This window comes from Halichoeres trimaculatus, unplaced genomic scaffold, assembly GCF_033239565.1.
Source record: "Halichoeres trimaculatus isolate MK-OKI-2021-1 unplaced genomic scaffold, fHalTri1.1 fHalTri1_scaffold_23, whole genome shotgun sequence".
Lineage (NCBI taxonomy): Eukaryota > Metazoa > Chordata > Actinopteri > Labriformes > Labridae > Halichoeres > Halichoeres trimaculatus.
Genome location: NW_027437201.1, coordinates 5,741,619 through 5,767,491, shown reverse-complemented (window position 1 = coordinate 5,767,491; position 25,873 = coordinate 5,741,619). Strand labels below are relative to the sequence as shown.

Below are 25,873 nucleotides of genomic sequence, written 5' to 3'. Positions count from 1 at the left end.
AGAGATAACGGTTAGCTGAAATAAAGTTAAAAGATTAATATCAAATTCCTCTTTGTAATATTTGAGTGAGAGTTTTTTTTGGACTGGACTTCAGCCAAAACATCACAAAGAACCACTAGAAACGTATCTCTCAATAACCCATTTATCAGTACACCTACCATAATATTGTTTGTTATGGCTGATTAAGATTCATCTGTGCTTATGAAAGAGAAACAAACACACCTCTCTGTTGCAGCTTGATCATTTATTTTCATTTATATTACGTAACAGCTGTGTGTGTCTGTTTGTGAGTGTGTTTACCATGGTTTATCAGAGAAGTATGTGAGCTCAATCCAATTCAACCAGCTCTTGTGGCGAGAGACCAAACTAAAAATTTTGGTACAGCAATCCTTAAAACCAAATAAAATGTTCACTGGATTCTTAATCCCACTCTTAAAAAGGGAGATGAACATTGCAAATCAGTATTACAGGCTTAAACTGGTCTTTAGCATGACATTTTTCTTTCCCTCCCCCAAATCTCTCAACACTGCATCCATCTCCATTCAGAAAACAAATGGCGTGGCCAGCCGACAGTGCAGTTAGCCATGGGAGTACAGAAGGGGGACATGTAGCTACATTAGTGGCATAGCTGAGCTCTCAATATGAGAAAGCTGACACACTGGACTTGGTCTCTCATTACATGTTGTTCATCATAAAAACTGATTCAGTCTTGATTCCTTCATTTGATGCAATTTTATTCTCGTCTTTGTTGATCTTCTCCTCAGCATAGTTGTGTGTAAAGAGAGAGTAGCTGTTGGGGTCGGCTCTAGCAGCGCTTCTCCTCTGGTAACGTCTGGAAGAACTCCATGCATGCTGCCACAGTTGCATTTAGTCCTTTTCTGGCACCAGCTTCAGCACTTTGCCAATGGCAATGGTTTTGCCTGATGAAAGAGCGCAAAAATGAGAGTAAGGAAGAAAATTGTGATTACTACAGATGCACAAAGGCCAAGAAGTGAAATGTTTTGAATCTCTGCTGCAGCTGTTGCTGTTAGGAATCTATGCAGATTGATTAGCTGCCCTTAAAAACATAAAAAGCACACTTTACAAACACATCAGTGTTCCCACCTTCGTCTCGCAGCGTAAATCGTCCCATCTGTGGGAAATCCTTGAAGGTCTCTAAGCATATGACTCCTGCTGCCCGAAGCCTGGCGATGCACACCTGATCCTGCTTCACAAAGCGTGGTCTTGTTTTACTTTTGTCCCCTGTCTTCTTGTCCACCAGACAGATTAAGGCCTAGAGACAGGATGCAGGAAAGTGATGTCAAATCAAAACTGCTAACAGAGCTTAAAGAATATATAAAAAAAACGAACTTGAGTTGTCTCAGGAGTAACTTACTGTGATCTGCACTTCTTCGATGCAGGTGTGGATATGAAGGACTGCATTGTAACCAGGACAAATGATTGATTTGTGCTCAATAATGACGATCTGAGGAAAAGAAGCAGATACAATCAGCATGTCAAGTAAGTTAATGTGAAATTATATTTAATCACAGTATAAAAAAAAGCACAGCCTAGGTTAATGGGGTGGGAGCTGGTATTTGGATTGCAGCTTCACATAACATTCTTACCTGGAATACAGGTATCTCAGACTCGTGCCATAGAGGGCAAAGAGCAGGGGTGGGCAAACTTTTGGATTCGTGGGCCACAATGTGTTCTTTTGACAAAGGGGTCGGACCAGGAGCAGATGGATGGAGTGTTTTGGCAACTATCAGGGTATCATTCGTTTATTCCATATCAGTTTTAAAATCCAAAATCGGAAAACGGATAACGACTTGTTATTCAATTTCTCGTTTTCAAATCAAAAATCAGAAAACAAGTAACAGTCTTTTTTTCGCTGTCTTGATTTTGTTAAGAAATTAAAATTAGAATATGAGAGAATTGAATTATCATGGGATTTTTAATCCGTGTATGGTTCGTTCTTTCGTTACTCTGTTTCAAAACAAAATCACAAAAACGAAAAAAAATGGACTTGTTTTTTTGTTTTAAAACCAAAACGGAAAAACGGAATTACAGAAAAACACGGATTAAAACGTTTCACGGGCCGCATGTGGCCTCCGGGCTGTAGTTTGCCCATGCCTGGCCAAGAGGCTGTAGGTTTTCTTTCCACCCAAAAACTCCACCAGCTGATTTCACTGATTACCCCACTTTCATGAAGAGAGCAGGAACTAATCAGTGAAATCAGCAGGTGGAGTTTTTGGGTGGAAAGAAAACCTACAGCCTCTTGGCCCTCTATGGCACGGGTTTGAGACCCCTGCTGTAATACTTCAATATGAAAATACAGACAGAGAACTGACATTACTGAAGATCTTTCTGCACACGACAGTCCTTAGAAATCCTGGCACAAACTTAAAAGATCTTTGGATCTTAATTTTGTTGTGTGTAGTGTGCTGTTAGCATGATCACTCCCCAACTTCCAAATCTCAAAACGGGAAATGTTGCAAAATCTCTTGTGGTCAAAGTGGACTTTGGAGTAAACAAACACGGCAAACCACAGGCCTGCTGGTACAACAAGTTCTGTACAACTCCTCTCCTTGTCCGCTTATTTCAGGGATCTCCAACTCCTACCCTGGAGGGCCGAGAGGCTGCAGGTTTTCTTTCCAACCCAAATCTCCACCAGCTGATTTCACTGATTTGTCCCTGCTCTCTACTTGAAGGTGAGGTAATCAGTGAAATCAGCAGGTGGAGTTTTTGGTTGGAAAGAAAACCTGCAGCCTCTCGGCCCTCCAGGGCCCTCCAGGGTAGGAGTTGGAGAACCCTGGCTTGTTGCCACAGATTAACACATGGATTCTATATTTTTGAGTCTGTCTTTAATTTGATGCTTTGTATTTACTATTGTTGCCATCAATGCATCAGTTGTGCTTCCTCTTTTAAGTCAGCTTGCTTCCAGATTGGCAAGGGATCTGTTCTGCGAGACAATTGGCTGAGCGCTGAGAACAATCCAAGCAGATCAGGGGAAGGAAAGTCATTCTTAATACACCTCACACGACAGAGTATCAAGCAAGATATTATTCAGAACTATCTGATGATGGAGTCTTTGCTGGCTTTTGTTGGAAAGGGGGTTATCACAGCCAAAACCAGTCCATTCATCTCGCAGTGTATACCGTTTTAAAGCAAAAAAAAAAAGCACCAAATACCACGGATCATTATCCACTGTCTGTGCCTTTGACGCACAGTATCTTGTCGTTACCTGTGCGTCAAAGGTGCGACCAGAGTGGCAGAGGTTGTCAGGACTGCAAAGGATAAAACCAGGGAGGATTTCTTCCTCCTCGATGCCCTTCAGCCTCAACTTCAGATTCTCCCCAGGACCGGCATCGTCTGTCTCCACATCATCGCTCAGTAGGCTCAATACCTCCACTGTGTGCTGTAACACAAGAAGAAAGCTATTAAACCACGTTTCTGTTTCAACACAGCGATTTTCTAAACAGTACATTTCACACAACAATGAGGCTCTGATGTTCCAGGGTTCAGCCGTCCTCACCCTGTTTGGCATCATGACCAGCTGCTGGGCTTTACTGATGCATCCAGACTCCAGCTTCCCAAGAATAACCGTCCCCATGTCCTGCAGGCACAAACACATCATCAGTGACATTTGAAGCATGCAACTCACGACCTTCATATAGGAAAAGATCAACAGGTTGATCAGGGATTTATCATCATATTAATTGTTCATCAATCTTTTCTCTGTGAATCTCCGTCCTACCTCCATTGATGTTTTTTTAGTCAAGAGATTTAGTCATAGAAGCAGCTTGTGAACACAGAGTAAGTTTTTACATGATGTTGTCTGAAGCTTCAGTGTTGTAAATCAGCCCTTTGTGCTTCAAACACACTACATTGTGTGTTTTTAAATATGAAGCTACAGAGTTTCAAGGAATAGTCTGTTATTTTAGCAAATACTCCAATTTCAAAGAGAAAACGGACGCCTCTCTGGTGACCCCAGCGTAAATATAAACTGTAAATTTGATCTACAGCAGTTAAGCTAAGCTAACTCTGGCAAAGGTGTTAAACTGGAGGGGGAAAGGGCTCTCATGTGAAAGGTGACCACAATGATAAATGAATGAATACCCATCAATGTGAGCAGTGACCTTTTGGCGAAGACTGAGGCTTCTGTGTAACACCCTGGCTGCTAGCGCTAGCAGACAGGGAGAGAAAGGGAGGTTCATACTCCAACTTCTTCTTCTAGCTTTGGGAATAAAGCTTAAGCATACTGCTTTAGTCATGTACTATTCCATCAGTGATGTGAGGAGTCAAACTACAGTTAATGTCAAAGTGTTTTAAGAAGCATTAAATGTGCTCTCATGGTCAATGAAAATTCTAAGAAGCATTTAAGCCTGTGTTAACCCTAATTTTTATCCAATGGCAGCTTATTTCTCAAAAGTAGAGCTTATTTAAAAGGCTACTTAGCACAAAATGTAAAGAAATTAGTATATGTTGCTTTGTTGTATCAATACTTCTTCGCAATAAATTGTATACCACTGGGAGTCTGTTTATTTCCTTTTTCTATGATGCTACATTTGTAAGGATCATGCATTTGTGGGTTGGGAAACACTGTGTGTGGGTTGCCACATACTGAAAATTTTGCCAAACATATTCTGCCTATGCCAAACAGCTTATTCTGCTGTTTTTACTGATTCTTGTTTTGAGATTCCAAGTGATTCTACAATTAAGGGGAACATTTCAGGTTTATAAAAAGTGAAAGAAAATATGGGATTTTTTGTTTCCTATTCTATTTGATTGCAAATGATACACCTGGAATGTACTTAATTATACTGAATTTAGAGTTATTCAACATTTCTATGCAAGACTTTGCTCCCTAGAAAAGTCCCTATATCAACAGTTAAGCCAAAATTTCAAAGAATTAAATGTAGCATGGTTAACGGGCCAAACATGTCTCTACAACACTACATTTTTTGATGGGTAACACGGTTGACATTTTTTTCCCCTTGTGCTAACTGCAGACCTTGAACATGGCAGCGTCTGACCTCAATCATCTCGTATTTCTGTGCCATTTCTTCAGTTTTCTTTTTTCCAAATTTATAGTGAGAACAGCAGAAAATGTTGGTAACACAGTTGATGAACAATTAATGCGCCCCATGTACAGACAATCATTCTGATAAAATATTGATTAAGAGGAGCTAAAATATGCAACACTTTCTTCGAGGTTCCCACTAACAAGGATGTGACTTCAATTGATTTAAATCATGTGACTTTGGAGCAAACCTTTGCTGATCTTTAGGCCTTTTTTCAATGGGTAACACGGTTGACGCAGAGTTCTCAGGCACACACAAAATTAATTATTTTTTCCGTATAAATTATGAAAATAGTTTTTAAAACAGCTTTGTCATATTTAAATGATTATTTTAAACAAATGATACTGAAAATACTAAACCCAAACATGTATTATTCTAGTGTTAATTTTGAAGAGTAAACTTGAATTTTGAGAAATCAGACAGCACAAAAATTGCAAATTCCAAAACATGATTTGCCTTTTTAGCTAAATAAATTATGGATTCTGTTCACTTCCTGTATTAAATAAAAGTGAAATATCACCCAAATGACCCACTGTAATATTGGTCATTGCTTAAAATAAATACTTCGTAAAATTGATAAGTATATCCCATGGACATGAAATGTTCCCCTAATAATAGAATCACTTTTCTGGTACCTCCAGGTGCCTAACTGGCAGCATCTACGGGCATGGACGCTGCTACAGTGGTTGGTAGGTGTCTGCACCAAGAATCAGTATTTCAATACAAGAGAAAAAAAGAGACAAAATGAAGTACTACAGTCTGACAGAGACCCCTGTGAGGACAAATGAGATGACAGTATCCCCCCACACTCACTTTTCTTTTTATTTGTTTTCTTATGTATTGTTCTAATTTGTTTGCCATTTTCTGTTGTTGTAAAATGAAAAAGACTTGAAAATAAAAAGTAAAAAAAAAAAAAAAAAAAAAGAATCAGTATTTCATCTCCGACTGATCTGTCGAACAGTATGAGATCTATTCCAAAAATGCATTGTTACAACACAGAAATTATCAGAGTATCCTTATTATTTTGTGGAGATTCAGATAATTTCTCTCTGCTGGCATGAAATTAAATGAAGTACCTATGCATGACAGTGAGTGTAAAAATAAAAGGGTGGTTATTGTGTTGACATTTACAGTGTGTACTGCACAGTGCGGTTCAGATCTGCAGTCTTGGCTGAGCCATTAGCATGCAGCACCCAGTTCAATGACCCATAATCCCCTTACATCTGGAGAACACCAGTTGGGACTACTTAATCACAGAACCACTACACAAAGCTCTTACGCAATCACAGGAGAAAGAGGTATTTAAACAACTTAAAGATAAGAGGATGAGGAGGAAGACAGCGTGTGAAGAAAGGAGAGAGCTGAAGATTTCTGCAAAGACACCGATTGAGCTCCAAAATAAGTTGATTCCACCAACACTTACATTATGGGTTGAACTGCCTCCAACAGCTCAACAGCAGCGAGTGCCAAGATGCTGAATTATCTTAAAGAGGAGTGATTATTCAGAGGCTGCAGTGTGTCTAAGCGTGCTGCTGTGCTTTTGGAAAATCACCAAAGAGAAGGGAGAATGACAAACTGAAGCAGGAGGAAAACAGTTTTTGGCGTAGCGAGCATAAAAAAACCAAAAGACATATTTCGCCCACTCATCTGCCAAGAACTGAGGAGCGAAGTAGACGTTCTGCCACTGGGTTCTGTTCTCTCTCAGCAGAAAAGAGATGAATCAACGGCCTCCAGCTGCTCACCTTGTACTTATCTACGATAGGTAGTCTGACGGGTCCGTCGCTGGATCTGGTGAAGTTTGGCAAACTGTCCAGATGGGGAATAAATGGCAAGCCCCTGAAAACAACCAGAAAGATCCATTTTAATCACATCATCACAAGTGTTTTATCAACATCCTGGAAGATACCTCTAATGTCTTGAATAACTCCATAACAGAGAAGAGAAAAGCCAACTAGGGAGGCCTCATTCACTTTGAGTTAATACTAGATGCTTTAAAATCTTTCAAATCAACGTAAAATCCACAAATCAAATACACAACATAACAAAGTCACTACATGCTGTCCTCTCAGTAAAGTCTCAGGCGTGTACAACATGAAGACATCATCATGAGCTTCTCCTTCCACGGTCATCATTTCTTTATTCTTTCTGAATATATCGAGAAGAAAGACACATGTGGTGTTTGAAGATTTATCTAACAAAAAAAAAAAAAAAACACCTCACTGAGTGGCAACGGGTCTCAGATGCGAAAAAAAGCAAATACCTAGAAGGGCACTACGATGAATCAGACCCACTTCTTGGATCATTTTTGATGAGATCTGAGCCAAATTGTAAAAGAAAATTAGCATTATCGTAAAGTAGTGACAGTAATTTGCAGGGCAGCTGTGGCTCAGGTTGAGTTGTCGTTTTGCAACCAGAAGGCTGTTTTTTTCCAATCCCATTCTCTTAAAGCATGTGTGGATGGATGAATCTGACGTGTAGTGTAAAAGCGCAGTGAGAAGCCAGGTGACTTGAAGACAGCAATATGAGTACAGTCAAATTAAAAACAGAGCCAGATCTCAATTTTTAAATTGACTGAAGTTAGCATTTCTTCTTGCTCTGATTCTTATTCAAACCGTTGATTATGGTCAAGACTTTTAGCTGGGATGACATTATTTCTGAACTAAACAATGATAGATTTGCTTTCCCTGAAGCCACCAGAAAGGAACGAAAACTGGCTCTGTGAATACCATAGACTGTTTAATAGACTTAGTCTCTGTGATGTCACCCATCTGTTTCTGATGCAGAGTTTTGAAGCATATTGTCGCTGGAGGCCGAAGTGGAAACAAGGTGGGCATTGAACCTAGAAAGGTTTTAAACAGTAGGTATCCTAAAAGTAATATTACTGGCTCCTCCTCCTGGCTTCAGAGGATCGTACTTCACCTCGCAAGATTTCACATAACCAGGCAAAAAACATAAGATCTGTCGTCTGTCACACCAGGGCCCTGTTATACAAAGCAAGTTCAGCCTAGCGAGATAGCCTTGGAGCTACCTCGCTGAACTGAGCGCGGTAGCCGGCGGTCTCACTACACGGTTTGACAACGCTGGTTATCAACCTCATAAGTGGATCCAGCTTGGCAATGAGCGCGTGCACACATATAAGGCGGAGCCCGCTGCATCTGGCAAATCGCGAACATGGAGCAGTCTGGAGCGTCAGAGCAGGTCGGAGAGAGAAGGAGCGCATACTTCACACAGGAGGAGCAGGAGGTGATCATGAGGAAGTATGACGAGGTGAAACATGTAATTAACGTTAAAAGCAGCACCGCTAAAGCACGGAAGAGTGCTGGCAGAAAATTGCTGACAGTCTATATGCGTAAGTGAAGTGCAAAAATAATCTTTTGTGCCATTATCATCCTGAAATAGCACTGTTCACCATGTACTTTTACTGTAACATGCAACATACCTAATTTATTTCTTATTCATTTTTTTTATTCATTTGTTCATTCCTATCGTGTTTACATTTTTTGTGTGATATGTAGCCCACATGAGCCCTACATGAATTCCTGTCACAATTTTAAGACGGGCAATAAAATATTGTCATGGAACAGAAGTGTTGGCATTGAAGATCTTATTACGGCAATGAGAGTTCTTCATTCCCTTTAACTAACTGTAGAAAGTGTCATGTACTACCAACCCCTCCCTGGAAAACCGGTAACTTTCATAAAGATGGTCATCCGAAAAAGAGAGTGGGTCGGTGCGGTCCCTGAAAACTCTCGCGAGGAGTGCTCCTCGGACAATGCGCGCTCCAATGTCCACGGGATCCTCTAAGAACGGACAAGCCATTTTTTCGTGAGGGCTCATTGGTCAGTGAGCGGGGTTTTTATAGTCCACGAGTTCAATCTGGAACCTAACCTGCCCTGGAGCAGGTTAGCCATTCAGCGTATGTTGCCATGGAGACCCGCCTCACTGAGGAGTGATCCTGTGTCGTTGAACGGGGAATCCGGAACCTATCCTCAAAGCTACCTCGCTAGGCAGTAATCCTGCTTCGTAGAACAGGGCCCTGCTGCTGTCCAGTTCATGTTGTCTTTATTGGGCCTGGTTCTGTTGAGTATGACAGTCTGAAGTAGTTGTTAAGTGAATTACAATCTGGTGTATTTTATTTTGAAAGTCAGCCAGGTGTATTTATGTTGTTTCAGTGCCCGACTTCTTGTTAAGCTATGTGCAAATTGCTTTGTTGCTCCACTAAAAATAGAAGTCTTGCACATCTGATCCTGAGGGCTTTGACCTGGTGGATCTGACACACTCCTGGAACCAAAGGAAGGTGAGCCAGTTTGAGTCAACACACAGTCAGATCCAGTGCTGGAGACGGATCTGGTGTGATTTGGCTGTTTGACATTTTGAACAACAATCAGTGGCCATAAAAACGTGTGGATATACTTGACCACCTCGTCCACAGGGTGGTGGCTGAGGAGATCTTTAGCTCAATTTAAATACTTTTGTGACTCATGGTTATTAAAAAGTTTAATTGTGTAAAAATCTCTCAGAGCATGATAAATGTGTGCATAATTTGCCAAGTAGACCTGAAAACCTATAACAAAGTGGTGTCATGGAAACCCATCCAGCAAAGCCAACTTACGTGTACCAGGGGCACTCAGGTACAGGGTCCTTGAGGTTGGCACCAGTAAGTCCAGAGCAAGGCATAAAGTGGATGTCCTTCTTAGGGTTGAAGCCCACTTTCTTCAGGAAGGGCACCAGCTTTTCCTTACACTCTTCATACCTACATTAGATTTCATGGATTAAAGAAGGTGAAGTAAGGATGCTGGAGGACTAAAATAGAAGGTCATAATCAGTGAAGCTCATTCAGTGGCTATGTGTCCCGTCTTTGTTAGGGAAAGTTTTATTATAGCTTTAAGAGATAACAGAAACACATTCTATCTGTTTTTTAAAAGTCACATTTACCTCTCTAGGCTCCAGTTGACAGTGGGATCATCCATCTTGTTGATCAGGACAATGAGATGCTTGACTCCGGCTGTTTTAGCCAGCATTGCATGCTCCCTTGTCTGTCCACCTTTCTCGAAGCCGGTTTCAAACTCACCCTTTCTTGCTGAGATCACCTGATGAAACACAACGAGAGGGAGCAGAATAAGATGAGCGTCAGTGTGCTTGAAGTTTAATTCATGTCAACTCAACAGGCGTCATGTGTCGCTGTCCAACTCACCAGCACTGCCAGGTCGGCTTGTGACGCTCCACCAATCATGTTTGGGACAAAGCTCTTGTGTCCGGGGGCGTCCAGGATGGTGAAGTGTTTCTTCTCAGTCTCAAAGTAAGCTCTGCCGACCTCCACTGTTTTTCCTTTGTCTCTCTCCTCCTGGTTTGTGTCCAGAGCCCACGACAGGTACCTGATGCAGTCATGTGTGTTTATTAATTTATGTTTTATAAAAGCCTGATGAAAGCTCTCTAACAGTCCTGCACATGATTCGCAAACAAGCCTGTTATTATAAAAACATTTACAAATTATTAGATTGTTGCTGACAGAATCTCACCATGTCTCCCTGTTCTTTTCCTTTGCTTCTCTTTCATACTTCTCCAGGGTCCTCTTGTCCACCATTCCAGTTAGATACCTAGATAGGCAAAAACAAAGAAAAAGCAAAACCAGGGATATTTAAATGAATCTCAATTAACATCTACAACGGCCCATTTATGCGAATTAAAAGTAATTTGTGTTGTCGTGATCTTAGAATTTCATGAGCAGCCTTTAAGCCCTGTCATCAGTTACACACAGAGGATTCAAAGTTGATGACTCACATGATCTGTCCTCCAATAGTTGATTTTCCAGCATCTACAAAGACGAGCATAAACATTCAGAAGTGAATCACACACTTAACTCAGCCTTTGATAAAACCACACACTCTCTAACGTGAATGAAACCTACCAACGTGACCGATGAAGACCACGTTCACGTGTTCTTTCTTGGGGGCATCAGGTTGTGCCGGCACCACTTTAGGAATGGGAATCTCCTCCTCTTCCTCCTCCATCATCTCCTCGTCCTCCTTCCTTGCAGCACCCCCCTCCTGGCAAGCTCCACCTGACTCCAGGTTCCCTTCTCCTCCGCCTCCACCGCCTCCCCCTGGCTCCTCCTTCTGCTCCCACGTCTCCTCCTCTGTGGTCATGTCTGCCTCTGTGCCTCCGTTCTCTACGGGAGCTGCAATCGCACACATTGTCTCAGTTACACGGGTAAATGTCCATTCAGGGTAAGCAACTGTGTATTTTTATCTACCAATCTTTACCATTATTTAAAAGGGGTGGGAGAAAAAAAACGATCTATCGTAGTATCTTGATTTTTTTGTTCAATTTTTTTCCTTCATTCTAGTCTTAGTTTATAAGCTGAGTAGGAAGAAAATAAAGATTTTAGATCCCCTAAATAAATCTTAAAAACTGACTCACAGGTATATTTTTGCATTTTTGAGGGGATATTATGGCTCCTGATATAGTCTGTAGACATCATCAACATCATTTAACTGCTTCACATGGTCTGGTTAAGGAAGCAAACTAAAAATCACAAAAATCAGAACTATCGAAGAACCGCAATTCAAAACCAATGGCATCCCAAAAATTATAAAAGAATCGGGAGGGAAACACATCATCACAGCCGTATTATTTACACATTTACAAGATAAATTTATGATCTCAAAATCAGAAAACTTCAAAGGGGAAATGAATCATTTTGTTGTCCTGACAGCTGCCCAAGAAATCTTAAATCCAAAGGTCGACTTTTGTCTTTTAAAGATGCTCCAACACCAGTACTGACCTTTTTGAGTTAAAAACAGAACTTTCTGTCTAATTGTTAAATATTCATTCCATACATTTTCATTTCACTGTGTGGCATTTTTTTGGTAATGTTTCAACAAACTTATGTTATTTTGATAAAGGTAACAGAGGCTTATTTCTGAAATAGTCCCACTGTATTGATTTTTTTTATGCCACACTTGCAATCAGGGATGTCTCAAATCAACATTTTTTTTGCCCCTCAGCCCTATTTTTCATTTTCAAAGGATAAGTTCGGTTTATGGAGCTTTTATATTGTTTATAGAATGAAGTAGAACAAAATATTCACCCAGAAGGCTTTCCTGATCCAAGCAGTGCTTCGGGAGATATTTAGATCCAAAATCGTGCAGCGGACGTCCGTATAATGGGATCCATCGGGGCATAGACAGCGCCGCTCCTAAAACTGCATTAATCGTCCAAAAACTCATGTTTTTCACCAATATTCCATCATGGTCCGCTCCAGGTTAGTCCTCTGCTGCAGTCTGTGTCACTCCAGACAGCGCTGTGTGGCTGTAATGACCTCTGATCTGACGACGACTTTGTTTACGTTTGCCCCTCCCTGCATGCGCAGTACTTTCTGGAGAGCTGACTCCTTTCTTTGGAGGCAAACGTAAACAAAGTCTTCGTCAGATCAGAGGTCATTACAGCCACACAGCGCTGTCTGGAGTGACACAGACTGCAGCAGAGCAATAACCCAGAGCGGACCATGATGGAATATTGGTGAAAAACATGAGTTTTTGGACGGTAAATGCAGTTTTAGGAGCGGTGCTGTCTATGCCCCGATGGATCCCATTTTATGGACGTCCGCTGCACGATTTTGGATCTAAATATCTCCCGAAGGACTGCTTGGATCAGGAAAGCCTTCTGGGTGAGTATTTTGTTCTACTTCATTCTATAAACAATGTAAAAACTGTATTAACCAGACTTATCCTTTAAGTATCTGCTGATACAGGGTCCTGATCAGATACTTGGATTTGCTGTGATTAACTTTTTCAAAAGAGGTAAGAAAATGAAGCTACACAGCTTTTTGATTTGTGTTTTAACAATAATAAGCTGCAATATAATAATAGTCAAAACAGCGTATTATTTCAATTTAACTCAGTCCAACTAGTATTGGTGTTAAAGTCATCTCATTTTACAAACTCTCCTGAACTTGTGTGCATATAATACAACACACTAAAATCCCAGGCTGCCCTGAATGCAACTCTTCTGCAAGAGTGCAGCACCACAAATGTAGATATTACACTAATTTGACTATCATGCTTTTCATCTTTCAGTGAAATGTTTCTCTTGCCACAAATCAAATTGCAACTTCAAAAGACATGAATCTGAAAATCGACAGTTAGGGAATCAGCATACGCCATGATTTACTATTCACTCATCTAGGGATGGGAATTGATAAGATTTTGTCAATACAGATGCCCTTAATGATTCTGCTAATCAATCTGACTTTTTATTGATTCCCTTATCAATTCCTGTTTTGAATTTTCTTGGTACAAAAAGTAGCTTTATAGGTTTTCTGTGTCAACAAAATTTAATTGAGTTTATACTGTAAGTGAATAAAGTTTAATTGGTCCCTGAGTCTGGATATTTCTGGGCATAATTACACAGACACAGGTAAAAATTGCACAAGGTGTGATGTTAATATACTGTGTTTTAATATATTAATAACTCAAGGGGGCCATCTAGTGTCTCAAAGTGGTTATAGCAATTGTTTAAGTTGTTTGGAAGCTTTCCGTATTTATGAAGTCAGCCATGACCCTTTCGTTAGCCTGTTAGCTTTTGACATTTGAAATTCTCCGTATTTTTTACGAAGAGTTGATGTGATATGTTTCTGTGATGAAAGTTGAAATTTTATTCTGAAGCTGAAGTTATACTGATGTATGCTAACTGCTAGCATATCAATGCAGTTTCCCATATACATTAGCGTCAAGCTTGCGCTATTTTGTTATTTTGGTAAATAAGGTGATTTTTACCATTTTGAATGTACTGAATATGAATCTCCTGAGAGAGAGTAATGTATATTTCTCTATGAAGTCAGTTCTTCAGTAAAACTTCAAGCGAAAAATCCTGAATCAGAGTTTTCTTGGGAAACGTTATCTAACTGCTAAGCTAAAATAGCTGCAGCAGACTAGTCGACGTAAGGCCCGGCAGCTCAAGCACAATGTTAAGAATTGATAAGGGAATCGTCAAGCACAAAGGCTAACGATATCAATGGATTGAAACATTTCTTATCGACTCTCATCAGGAAGCGGTTTTCAATTCCTATCCCTACTCTCATCAACCTTACGAGGTTTGGTGAAGTCAGAGTGCTTGGTTATACTGACGCATTAGCGCTCTGCAGTAATTTTTGCTCAACGGCATCAATGGCTAATGTGAATGATCAGGTGAGAAGATTGGCTTGAATGCCAATCACCAGTAAATTAAAAATGCCAAAAATCAGCCCTGATTCGATGCTAGCAATCAGAACATCCCTACTTGTAATACTTTATCTCGCATTCAAATAATATCTAAATCAACTGTGTGACAACAGGAGATTTGTTCTTGCATTTATATAACCAGGTGTACAAACTACCATTAAAACCATTTCTTACATCCATGAGCGTAAAGTGTTACATAAAGAACTCTGGGGAAAGCTCCGGCTCTTAAAATTCATTCGCCCTCACAGATAATCTGTGTGTGGTCTGTAGTTCATCATTAATTATCATTAATTAGTCCTGTTCCCTTGTTAGAAACACAATCAATGCAGTGTTCTGCAAAGACAGCAAGTGCAGTTCAAACAAAAACCTCTAACAAGATTACACTGAAACCTGGTGTACCCTGCAGAAAAAAAAGTGCCTTCCCATGGCAACACAAAACTAAGCTTCCCACTTCTGTAACTATGAATTACACAGCTCAGTAGACATTCACAATGCTTATACTCTTTTCAACAGTAGTTGCTTAAAAGTTACCATCAGGATACTGCTACTGGCAAACCAGAAAGGCTGTGTCAACTGTGACATCAAGCTGTAAACATAATTTCTTGACCATTTAAAGAGATAAGTATAAGTACAGGCATGTCTGTGGTTAAAGAAACAGTTATCTCACCTTTCAGACATTGCTTATCTCATACTGCATCTGTTAATCTGTTCAACTGTTACCCCCTCTCTGCTAAACCTGTATGCATTTTTCACCCAATCTAAATAAATAAAAATCCACTATCAGTTACTGAAGGTTAACTTCACCCCAATTAAACTGGGAGATGAAATAATCTGAAATCAAACAGCCAGTCAGTCAAAGCTGACCAAATACTTCAAATAGCTCTGACACAAAGCAAACTGAGGCCCTGACACACATCAATGTGTGCCACAGTGATGTCTATTTCAGGCGTGGACAAGTGTAGTTGCATCATATTTTACGTAGGCCAGTGCACATGGGTTTGCCGATGCCAGCATTCCAAATATGGCTCAGTAAGTGAACCTACAAGGCTCCAAACGAGAGCATCACTGCTTTCTGAATCTGCATGAAACTCGAACTTAAGAGTTGAATGTTTACTCTTTGTTCTGTGACCACATCTGTCTGGTGGGAGGATTTGTACGACATCCAGATTAGTCATTAAACAACATTTCCATGCGGTGACTGGACTACAGAGCGGATGCATACCGGCTGTTTCTGCCACCTCCATGCTGGCTACTGCATCAGGGGCACCTTTGAGGAGAGAAAACAACGCATGTCAAACTTTCATAAATATTTATTAGATAAGAAAGGTCACGGTTTGTGTCAAACTGACGCTAAATGCAGCACTAATCAGCTATTACACTCGCAAAACACATTATCACACAAAAGCCGACTTGTTGATTAGTTAGTGAAACGAGATAACTGTGGCTCTGGCTGGACTCAGCGAGTTGAAGCCAGGAAGGCTAACTTAGCTGGATTAGCAAGCATGCTAGCAAGTGAAGCTAACTTCTGGCCAGCTGCCTGGCTTTCACTTACCATCTGAAGCCGGCATTTCCACGGTGTCGGCTTGGAGGAAGCTCGGTACAAACACCGGGGCGTTGACGTTGGGGACAAACGGCTTGGCGTTGACATTAAGGGCGGCAAACGCGGTAGGGAGCCCCGCCGCGGCAGCCGGGGCCTCGGCATCCTCCTCTAGCTCCCACGAATCCGGGGCTGTGTCTGTCGAGTCCATCGCTCCTTTTCACAGTTGACACGCTGTCCACAACTGGTAGGCTGGGAAATATCTAAGGTTCCACTAAATCGTTTAGTTGCTGGTGGGTTTTAGGCTCTTGGCAGCACGTTTGACGAAGTTCCCATTGCTTTGTTAAGCCTTGCTTTCAGAAGCATATGGATCCCGTAGCCGACGAGAAGTGTCGTACAGCCGTTGTACGTCCTGCTAAGACCGCCAGAGGCCAGCAACGAGCCAACGCACGGCGTGCCCACACCACAGACGATGGTGAAGTTAGCGTCTCATTCATAGCTTCCGATTCGGTTGCTACGGTGAAGGTTATGAAAAAGGTATGCCTTTCCATATTTTTAATCATAAAACAGGACTCGAGATCTCCCCCTACTTTTTTATTTTCTAAATGAACATAAAATGTATTTAAAATCAATCAAAGTAATGAAAGGACCAAAAACACAAAAAGTAAACAATTACTGTAAAGAATTCACCACCGATTTCACTGGCACCTTCTCTTGCTTTATTTTATTTTATTTGTTTTTCAAATGTATTTTATTTACCCTTAATTCAACCTATTTGTTGTATTGTTCTTTTATATTCATAGAGGATTTATTTATTATTCTTTTTTTTATAAAATGCTCCATCCAGCACTCCTTTTGTACGTTATTGGAATAAAAAAATAATAATAAAATTAAATTAAAATCTGCTCAGCTGTAAAAGAATAGACACAAAACCATAGACAAGTAAATCTGGACTAGAGTCCAAGGACTCTCTTTCACACATTATTTTATATTGTAAAATTTTAATTCTAAACAATTCAAGAAAGGACTCTTGTATATATATATATATATATATATATATATATATATATATATATATATATATATATATATATATATATATATAAGATAAGATAAGTCAGACTTTATTAATCCCCGGAGGGAAATTCAAGTTGTTTGGGCACTCTTCCAAGCAAAGAATTGTACACTCTGATGGCTGCAGGGAGGAATGATCTTCGGAACCTCTCGGTCCTGCAGCGCACAGAGGTAAGGCGTCCCCTGCTGCTGATCCTCTGGACTATGATGTTGTGAAGTGGGTGATCAGAGTGACGGATGATGGCCTCCACTTTCTTCTGTGTATACCTTTCCACCACAGCCTCCAGTGAGTCCAAACTGGATCCAACCACAGAGCTAGCTCTCTTCACCAGTTTTTCCAGTCGCCTCTTGTCCTTCTGCTTTAAACTGTTTCCCCAGCAGACTGCACCATAAAACAAAGCACTGGCTACCACGGACTGATAAAACATCTGCAGCAGCTTTCCACAGACATCAATTGATCTGAGCTTCCTTAAGAAAAAGAGACGGCTCTGCCCCTTCTTAAAGAGTGCATCTGTATTAAGGGACCAGTCCAACTTGTTGTCCAGATGTACACCAAGATATTTGTAGGTTAACACCACCTCCACGTCCACCCCATGGATGTTAACTGGCTGATGGCAGAGCCCAGACTTTCGGAAATCCACAATCATTTCCTTTGTTTTTGAGGTGTTCAGTATATATATATATATATATACCTTTTACACTACATTGGAACCAGAATAATAAAAAAAACTTGGCTAATGGCCCTGTAGTGTCATGTAGTATTAACCAATTTCACATTAGAGATGTCAGTAACTTCAGCACAACTTGGCCCCAGTGTTCTGAAATTTTGAAATCCTGTAGATTTACCTGAACTCTTCTCTTCTTAGCTGCCTACAGTAACACTGCATTTTGGCTTTCTTTAGGTCAGTCTTATTTCACCTTTTGTTTACAACTTCCTGTGCCAACCCACTCAACTGTATGAATTCCAGGCCTTATTATGCATTTTTTTCTGATTCTGTTGAAGTTGGTTTAATAAAGGATTACGGAGTTTGTCTGCTTCTTTTAATGTGATCTGCTCCACCAAATAATGACACAATGCTTTTTAAATCTGGCCCAGATTATCCAACAGACTCTACAACCTCCTTAAACACAATGTCAGAACAGTAACATTCCCAATCCATTAATTAAAATGCACTTATTACTTAATTCCCAGCACCAACATCAGAATCGTACGCGACGAACGTGACACTAACTTCAGCTTCATAAACCCACGACTGTACGGTCCAGAAAACGTGTTTCGTTTTTCCTGGGTGGGGAGTGAAATGTTGTTTACAAAAGTTCTGAGGTGATTTTTTTTTTTAGTAAATAAAGACAGTAAATACAGCCATTCCCGGAGTCTGCATTGAAAATGATTTTGTAGTCTTTGGTCTTGATGGGATTACCTTTTATTAGTTTTTAAGCACCTGAATAAAGGTGTAATTTTCATTAATTTAAGTGGTTATGAGAAAAATATTCAAAATCTAAGATTGTTCATGAGCATGTTACATTTTCTGCATTTCAAGTCCACACTAAACATTAGATTTTGTCTTGTAAGAATCCAATACTTAGAATTTGTGTGAATAAATCTCAATCTTAAGAGTTATTTGGATGGATAAATTCAGAAATTTTAAATGAACCTGTGGATACTTTGATGAATTTCCATATCACAGGCAGATACTATAAATAACAGGTAACAAGCTAATATTATTAGGCGATTTTTTATTCGTTTTTTTTTTTTTTCAGAAACACTGAAAACCACCACAAAACTACAACTAATGGATGAATGGGAACGATAGATACATGAAAACATTTAGTACTCTCAAACTTAAAGAGATCAAGTTACAAACGTCAATAAATAATTTAGTTTTAAATTATCTTAAATAGTCAGGAACTATGAACTGTGAAAGCATTCGTAACTCTTCCTTTATCCTTCACTCTTTGGCATCAGTGACGCCTCCAGCAGAGATGGCAAAAGTGGCCTCGTTCTCCGGCATGTCAGGACTACAGGGTGACAGAAATGAGAGAAAGCCTGGTCACCTGAGGGACTCTTAGTAACATGGTAGTTAGTACTCTCAATTTATTTGGGAACTGAAAATGATGGTATGCACAACTTGATTGGTGCTTGTTTGATGGTACAGCCCAGCAACAGGAAGCAAAACTAAAACTGTCATACTCAGCTGGTCTTCTCATGAATGGTACCTGTCAAATATCTTCGCTATTCTCATCTCTCCTCGGCCCTTCCTCAAGCTGATCCGAGTAGTGGAGGCATGGGCAAGAATATGACCACCAATCGGCTTCTTAGGATCTGCTTGAAACCTTAAAACAGAGCAGAAATAACACAAAACTGTAGATATTTGGTAGTTCTTTTTCCTACATTAGAACGTGAGAATTTTAAAGCTCTTACGTCATTCCTGCTCCAGGATCTGCTGTCATTTGGTTGGTGAGAAACACAGCTACATTGTACTCTGAGAAGTCACACACAGAAGTCCCTACATTATTATCGTACATTATGTGTTCACATAAGAGCAGATAAATGGATGTTTGTGGCCTTCAAGTTTATATAACTCCAGTTCAGACCTTCTGAGATCTTCTGCAGCCTGGAGAGCATCTGAGCCAGTTTCTGCTGACGCTCAGCCAGCTCGCCTCGACCAGAGAAGTCCACTCTGAACAGAGCCATGATGGAGTCGATAATCTAGTAACATGAAGGAGGATACGAGAGAAGCTGATAGGTTAGGAAAACTACCACCACTTTGCTCTCCAACAGCTAAAACAACAAAGTTACTTTTATTCACCAGCAGCTTAAACACTCCTCCTTCCTCGTGGAATTTAGCTGCTACAAAGTCCAAAAGCTCCATCTGATGTTCACCTAAAGGATCAGCAAATTAGAACCTCATCATAACACGATATTTTGACCTCTAGTGAGTCATTTTTCAGATTCTCATGCAGCTGTTCATACTGGTGTAAGCCCGGGCATACAGCACGTTATCGAGCACAGCATCGTGGTCCACGTTAAACCTGTCGGCGATGTCTCTCAGTCTGTCTGGACGGCTGGAACAAGCATGTGTGAGTCAAGGAAGCATTAACAAGATAAAACCGCTGAAATAGAAAACAGTCTCTGTACATCCACTAAAAATTATCTTGCATAACAAGATTCAAAACTGGATTCCTCCTAACATTGTGAGGATACAAAGTGTTCTCTGTGTCAATGAAGATGATTTTCCCTCCTGAGTAGCCGTCCTCTCCTGGCAGCTGAGCAGTCACTGCACAAACAGCATCAAATCACTTAAGAACCTACTGTAGAAGCACACTTGAATGGCATTTCATTGTTAGTCATATCAGAGCAGTCGTGTTGAAAGTAGGCCTGTCACGATAACAAATTTTGCTAGGCGATAATTTTCCAAAATATTATTGCCGATAAACAACAATTATTGTCGATATTATTTTGATTTTTTTTCCATTTTTTCATTGATGTAATTATGATAAATGGGATAATAAAGTGAGTACACCATATCAAAAGCAAGAAACTTTAATTTCTTAAGAGTATTTAACTGTAATAAAAAGGTCAGGATCTTTTAAATAAAATAAATTAAACAAAAAATATAATAAATTTAACAAACAAGAAAGAGAAAAAAAAATACAATGAAAATAAAATGGACTCTCTTTTAGAAAAAAAATACATGTCAATGAAAATAATTAATACTAATCAAAAACAATAAAACATAGACCCTGTCTCTAAAGAAAAAACTAAACTCAAAAAAAAAAAAAAAACCATAATAAAAACTATAGCCTAAATAAAAGGGAGTTTATACAGTTCCTGAACTGTTCGTAACATGCACTTTTTCCCAGTCAATCCGTACTGTCTGTCAAACATTTTTAACATTTCTGGCTTTCAACCGTATTGAAGGGCTGCATTTTTTTGGCAATGTAGCTGTCTTTGAGCGCCCACCATTTGGCGCTTTTATTTCTATTTACTTTGCCGACCAAAAGCCTCAGTAAGAGCGGATTGTCAAACAACAGGCTCTGCTGCACCTCCCCTTCTTCTTCTTCGTCGCCACTATTTTCAAACAAATGCGACATATCAGCTCGTTGGTGTTCATGAGCTTACACTTTTTTCATTCTGATAAAAAACAAAATATTCCCACACTGGGACTGTGGCAGGCGTAGAACCGTTTCTTTCGTGCCATCACTCATATTAGCGTGTTTCCTCCTTACCCCTCAGGACGCTCGCTTCAGCTCTCTCCGTGTGTAAACGCGAGCAGCCCTGTCTTCACCCCAAAGATCACATTTTTTACAGATGCTCACTCCGCTATAAATCTGCTAAATCCGCTATAGAACCTATGCGCTCTGATGTTAGGAAAGATAGACATAGTGAGCCATCTTCTCATTCAGCCTCTTTGGTCGAAAGAGAGGAGGAAAACAAACATGCATGCACATGTCAGTTTATCGAGGCTGGCAAACTTACCGAGGACGTTTTTATTTATCGTTCGGTTATTTGATTTATTGATTATCGTGACAGGCCTAGTTGAAAGGTAACTCACTCACCGCAGAGTGTGTGTGACAGCTGCGTTTTCCCAGTGCGGAACTCTGTTGGATGAAGTTAAAACACTGTTAGGTAGTATCTCAAAGAGGTAGTTAGATTAAACTTGACAAAGGTAAAACATCTCACCTCCAAAGGCCTCTGTGATGGCCATACTTTCTATGCCTCCACCCAAAAGTTTACTGCAAAACAATTCACAAACAAATTCAATAGTTTAACAGATTCTTCACCAAGCTGCTAATCTATGGAATCATCTGTTAAGATCATATGGTATGGATCTTAACTCAAACTCTTGGCTCCCAGTTGTGATGTGGAAAACCTGCTTCCTCCTTGCGCTGTACTCAAAGGCAGTCTGAAATCCAACATTCTGTAAGTGGCAAGAAAAGTTGTTGTTAAATTGTACTTTTAGCAAAAGGATTTAAATCACAAGAAAAACAAACAAACCCTGTTACATCTTTTTAAGAACACAAAATGCCATTTACCAGCATTTTTCCAGCAGCCTCCTTGATTTTTTCCACTTTTGCCTCAGACAAGCCCTTGATGTTGCACAGTGCCTTGCGAGTAGTCATCTGGATCCCCTTAACAGTGCAGATCCCCACTGACTTGAGTTTTTTGATGTCTGCCACATTCTGTGATCACAGGTTAGAGAGATGCTCAAATTGATCTGATGGACACTTGGTACATGTTAGAGCAGAGCAGTTTACTCACAATCCCGTGTTTCTGTAGGAGGTCAATGTCTTGGAAGAAGGACTCCTGTTAGGTTTAAAAAAAAAACATAAAATAAAACCAACTAGATAAGGCAATTGAGTAACAATTTGATACTTAATCCCTAAATCATTATTTTAATTGCAATGTTAGCTTATTTATTGCCATTGTTTAATCATTTGGATGTTATTAAGAGGTACAGTAAAGTGTATCTTACCTCATCATCCTGAAAACCAGCACTTTCTTCAACAACCTGGTCCTCTAATGCTTTCATTTTCAGTGAGATGTTGGAAAAACTTTAACAATAATATAAACTTACAGGTTGTATTTCACAACAGGGAAAAGGTTTAGTAGAGTCAAAATTAGCTCAGCTGGCTAGATGCAAGTTATCTATTAAGCTAGTGTATTCACATTACTATATTGTGCTGTTCCAGGCGGACAATATCAACCTGAATAAGACTACTTATTAAAAAACTGAAGCTAAACAATAAGGCTGTCTTAAGCTCAACTGAAAATGAATGAATAAAGCCAATTTAATTAAAACTACGCAGTTTAGTTTGAGTTTGAGCAATTAGCTCGCGCGCTAGGAGTGGCGGGAATTCGTCAATTTTGATGCGTTCAAGTGCAGTCAGCATTTATCATACCGACAGTTTACGGTTAAAAGGCTCATGGAGTGTCGAACACAATACATGTTTATGCAGTACTTTACATTTCATGTATTGTAATTATTGATGCCTATCTAAGTTGCTATTCAAAAGGTGAAAAGATCAGTCCACTTCCTTTCATTCCCACATTAAATATGCATGTTAAGTGATTCATTTGTTAAAAAACAAAGGGTTGGATGAAATTTCTCTCAGCAGACAACTTATTTGAATCAGAGATGTCACTTTATCGATAGGGGGCGCCAACGTTTTCTCTTCAACCCCTTGGACTACAAAACAAGGGGTAAGATCACTAATTGCAGCAGGGGTCATTAGCATAAGAAGGGTATTTAGTAGGACTTCACTGCAATGTTGTATCAATAAGTGCTCTGTAGATAATATGGCTTAAATTTAACGGTGAGGTCCTGCAAAGCCATGTGCACTTCACATAGTTGTGTGTTAAAGTAATGAAAATTACCTTTTTGTCCCTGCAGAGATACAAATAAAGTAGATTCGAGCACTAACATTAATCTTGGTACAGCGACATTTACATATAGTGGTCCTTTCACCGGGGAAATCACAATACTTAACCATTTTATGACACCTGTGCTATGACAAGTCAAATGTTGTGATTGCTACAAAGAGATACAAAAATGTCAAGGTGTGTTTTACGTCTACTTGTTCATGTTTTATAGCAATGTTATCTTTTTGTGTCATTTACTGCAGTTAATTTATGGAAGATCACAGACAACAGAGGAAGTAAACACTTAGCTGTGTAACTGACATGGTGTTTTAATTGCAGCAGTTATGTTGGACACAGAACAGAGACATGGTTTTGCTTACTTAACATGGACAAAAGATTTTATGTGGTCACAGTAACATTCTCTTAAGACTGGACATGTCATTTAGCATCAGAACTTAATCATCCACCACAGCCATAATTTTCCCTAAAACATATGATGTGTCTTTTTTAAACAATAAAGCCGTATTGCATTCCCAATGCTACCGATGGAAAGGTAGAAAAATAACCTCTAAATGACTAGTCCATTGTGTAAAAGCAGTGAAATATAATAGAACTGGTAAGTGTTGCATGAAGTAAGAGGCATTGCAAGTATTTGTCTACAGTACAATGAGGGACTGTTATGGTATGAAAGACAGAATTGCACAATGCACTACAAAGGCTGTCATTCAGATGATGAGACCTAATCAGCCTTTCCAACTTGATCAAATTCTATCTATGGTATCCTCTACAATGCATTAAACCTGTCTTTCAGGCATTCTTTCATATAATAATCTGTATAAAATGCATTACCATCAAACAAATGAAAGACAAAACCAACATACTTTACCAGACCTCTAACAGATAAATTTGTAACCTTAATTTTTCCCCATTCATCTTACCCTCCTGTACCTGCTATCCTCTAAGGAACACATTAATTATGTTGATATATTTTTTAAAAAAGAAAAGAAAATAGAAGCATTGCTCCAGGGAAAAAGTCTTTGCATGATGTTTGAGTAAAGAGAGACAGTGAGGGAGAAGTATCACCACATCATCCTTTTCCAATCCCAAAGTTAATCCAATGTGCAGCAGAGGGCAAACTTTTTTTTTGTCACTGACATATGGCTGTTTCTTCTTTTTCCCATTTAACTGCAGTTCAACGTTCTTCTCCAAGGTCTCTCTGTCTCTCTTTGTGGCCAGTCATGCTGTATCTGGAGCACTGGATTGTGGGTTCATGCTGGCTCCCTACGGTCTCTCACATCTTGCCAGGAGCAGGAGGCATCATGCCTGGCATTCCCCCAGACATTCCAGTGTTGGGCCCCAACAAAATCTGGAGAGGAAAGAATTATTGATTGATGGATGGATGGACGAACATGTTTTTCGTGGATGATACCATAGTGTTCATACTGACTTCATCCTAAAGTGAGGTTAATCCGCCCTTCTTACCCACAACAAAAAGTCAAAACTTACATTATCAATATGACAGTTTGTCAGGATGCATCTTATATGACTTCTCTTTCAGATGGACACTCACCTGTCTCTGTTGTTGTAGCTGCTGTTGCTCCAGCTGTAGTCTTTCTGTTTCAAACACGACAGGTAGCACTAAGATCATGAAGGAGGTAGTACCCACCCAGAGAGCGGAGCGGGAAAAACTGGAACAAGTAAACAACCTGGTTAGTTTCTGGCTAAGAATCTTTCACTAATTTACAATGTGCAGTCATAAAATCTTCAGTCTAGCTCTGGGAAAGGCCAGGTTGCAATTTAACCCCTATCAAAACCAATTTGTTGTGTTATTGTACAATGACACATGTTACTACAATACTTTATATCAGTGAGCAAACTTAAGGGCACATACCTGTAAAATTTCTTCGCCATTGACACAGAGCATTGTGCTGATACCTCTGCAGCTGTGCGAACCGTGTCAGGAAACATTTCTGTCAGGCCCCACAATCTCTCCAACAGCGTCTCGTCAAGCTAAAAAGAGACAAAACACAACTCCTGACATTTGAACAACAAACCTGGGAATATTCAATCAAGAGGTATAGGGTGACAGATGGAGGAGTCACAACAGGCAGCTGTCGAGCTCGCTGCTTAGTTAGCCTTATGCTAGCAGTGTTAGCCAGCCTTGATTAGCCTTACAGCTGACATATGGAAACAAAGCGTGACAATTGGTTTGAAGTTTGTTTTTCAAGCTGGTTCGAGGGTTCTCCACTAAACCTGGCAACTTACATCTTCATCTTCATCGTCGTCAATCTCGTCTGCAGGAGGCTGGGTGGACACCGGGCCCGCAGCAGGGGACAGCTCTTCGATTGTAGCCATGTCTCCTCGCTAAACCTCTTGTCTCTGTGCTGTGCGCGTGGACAAAAAGGAGGTGGTTAAGAAAATTAGCAGCAGAATGTGTATAAAGGAATTCTAGATGAGCACCTTTATGTCTAATGCTAGATAGCGTACATTGATTCAACGACAGTCTGAGGTCACAGAGGGAAAGCGTGAGGCTTGTCAGGGAAGTGACGGATTACAAGGGCAGAGGTCATTTTGAACTCTGCCAAAGACCACAGCACCCTCTGCCGTGGCG

The 25,873-nt window shown here is 40.0% G+C and overlaps 3 protein-coding genes across 3 annotated transcripts; all 3 read right to left on the bottom strand.

The window, feature by feature from the left end:
- Window positions 1-230: 230 nt before the first annotated feature.
- Window positions 231-16,297, bottom strand: gspt1 (G1 to S phase transition 1). The gene is made up of 14 exons (XM_074663533.1): window positions 15,840-16,297; window positions 15,510-15,554; window positions 10,975-11,244; window positions 10,848-10,881; window positions 10,586-10,663; window positions 10,261-10,441; window positions 10,002-10,156; window positions 9,679-9,819; window positions 6,809-6,902; window positions 3,518-3,598; window positions 3,227-3,400; window positions 1,376-1,465; window positions 1,105-1,273; window positions 231-920 (listed from the first exon to the last, which is right to left on the bottom strand). Exons 1-14 carry the CDS (start codon window positions 16,033-16,035, stop codon window positions 868-870), a joined length of 1,761 nt encoding a protein of 586 aa, XP_074519634.1. The 5' UTR covers window positions 16,036-16,297; the 3' UTR covers window positions 231-867.
- A 2,550-nt stretch (window positions 16,298-18,847) lies between these two features.
- Window positions 18,848-22,432, bottom strand: dmc1 (DNA meiotic recombinase 1). The gene is made up of 13 exons (XM_074663558.1): window positions 22,376-22,432; window positions 22,162-22,206; window positions 21,936-22,082; window positions 21,738-21,820; window positions 21,583-21,635; window positions 21,459-21,500; window positions 20,104-20,176; window positions 19,873-19,964; window positions 19,709-19,782; window positions 19,494-19,608; window positions 19,321-19,381; window positions 19,116-19,232; window positions 18,848-18,917 (listed from the first exon to the last, which is right to left on the bottom strand). Exons 1-13 carry the CDS (start codon window positions 22,430-22,432, stop codon window positions 18,848-18,850), a joined length of 1,029 nt encoding a protein of 342 aa, XP_074519659.1.
- Window positions 22,433-24,180: 1,748 nt separating this feature from the next.
- tomm22 (translocase of outer mitochondrial membrane 22 homolog (yeast)) lies at window positions 24,181-25,873 on the bottom strand. The gene is made up of 5 exons (XM_074663282.1): window positions 25,750-25,873; window positions 25,528-25,646; window positions 25,154-25,272; window positions 24,833-24,950; window positions 24,181-24,628 (listed from the first exon to the last, which is right to left on the bottom strand). The coding sequence occupies exons 2-5, from the start codon at window positions 25,615-25,617 to the stop codon at window positions 24,554-24,556; spliced, it is 402 nt and encodes a 133-aa protein (XP_074519383.1). The 5' UTR covers window positions 25,618-25,646; window positions 25,750-25,873; the 3' UTR covers window positions 24,181-24,553.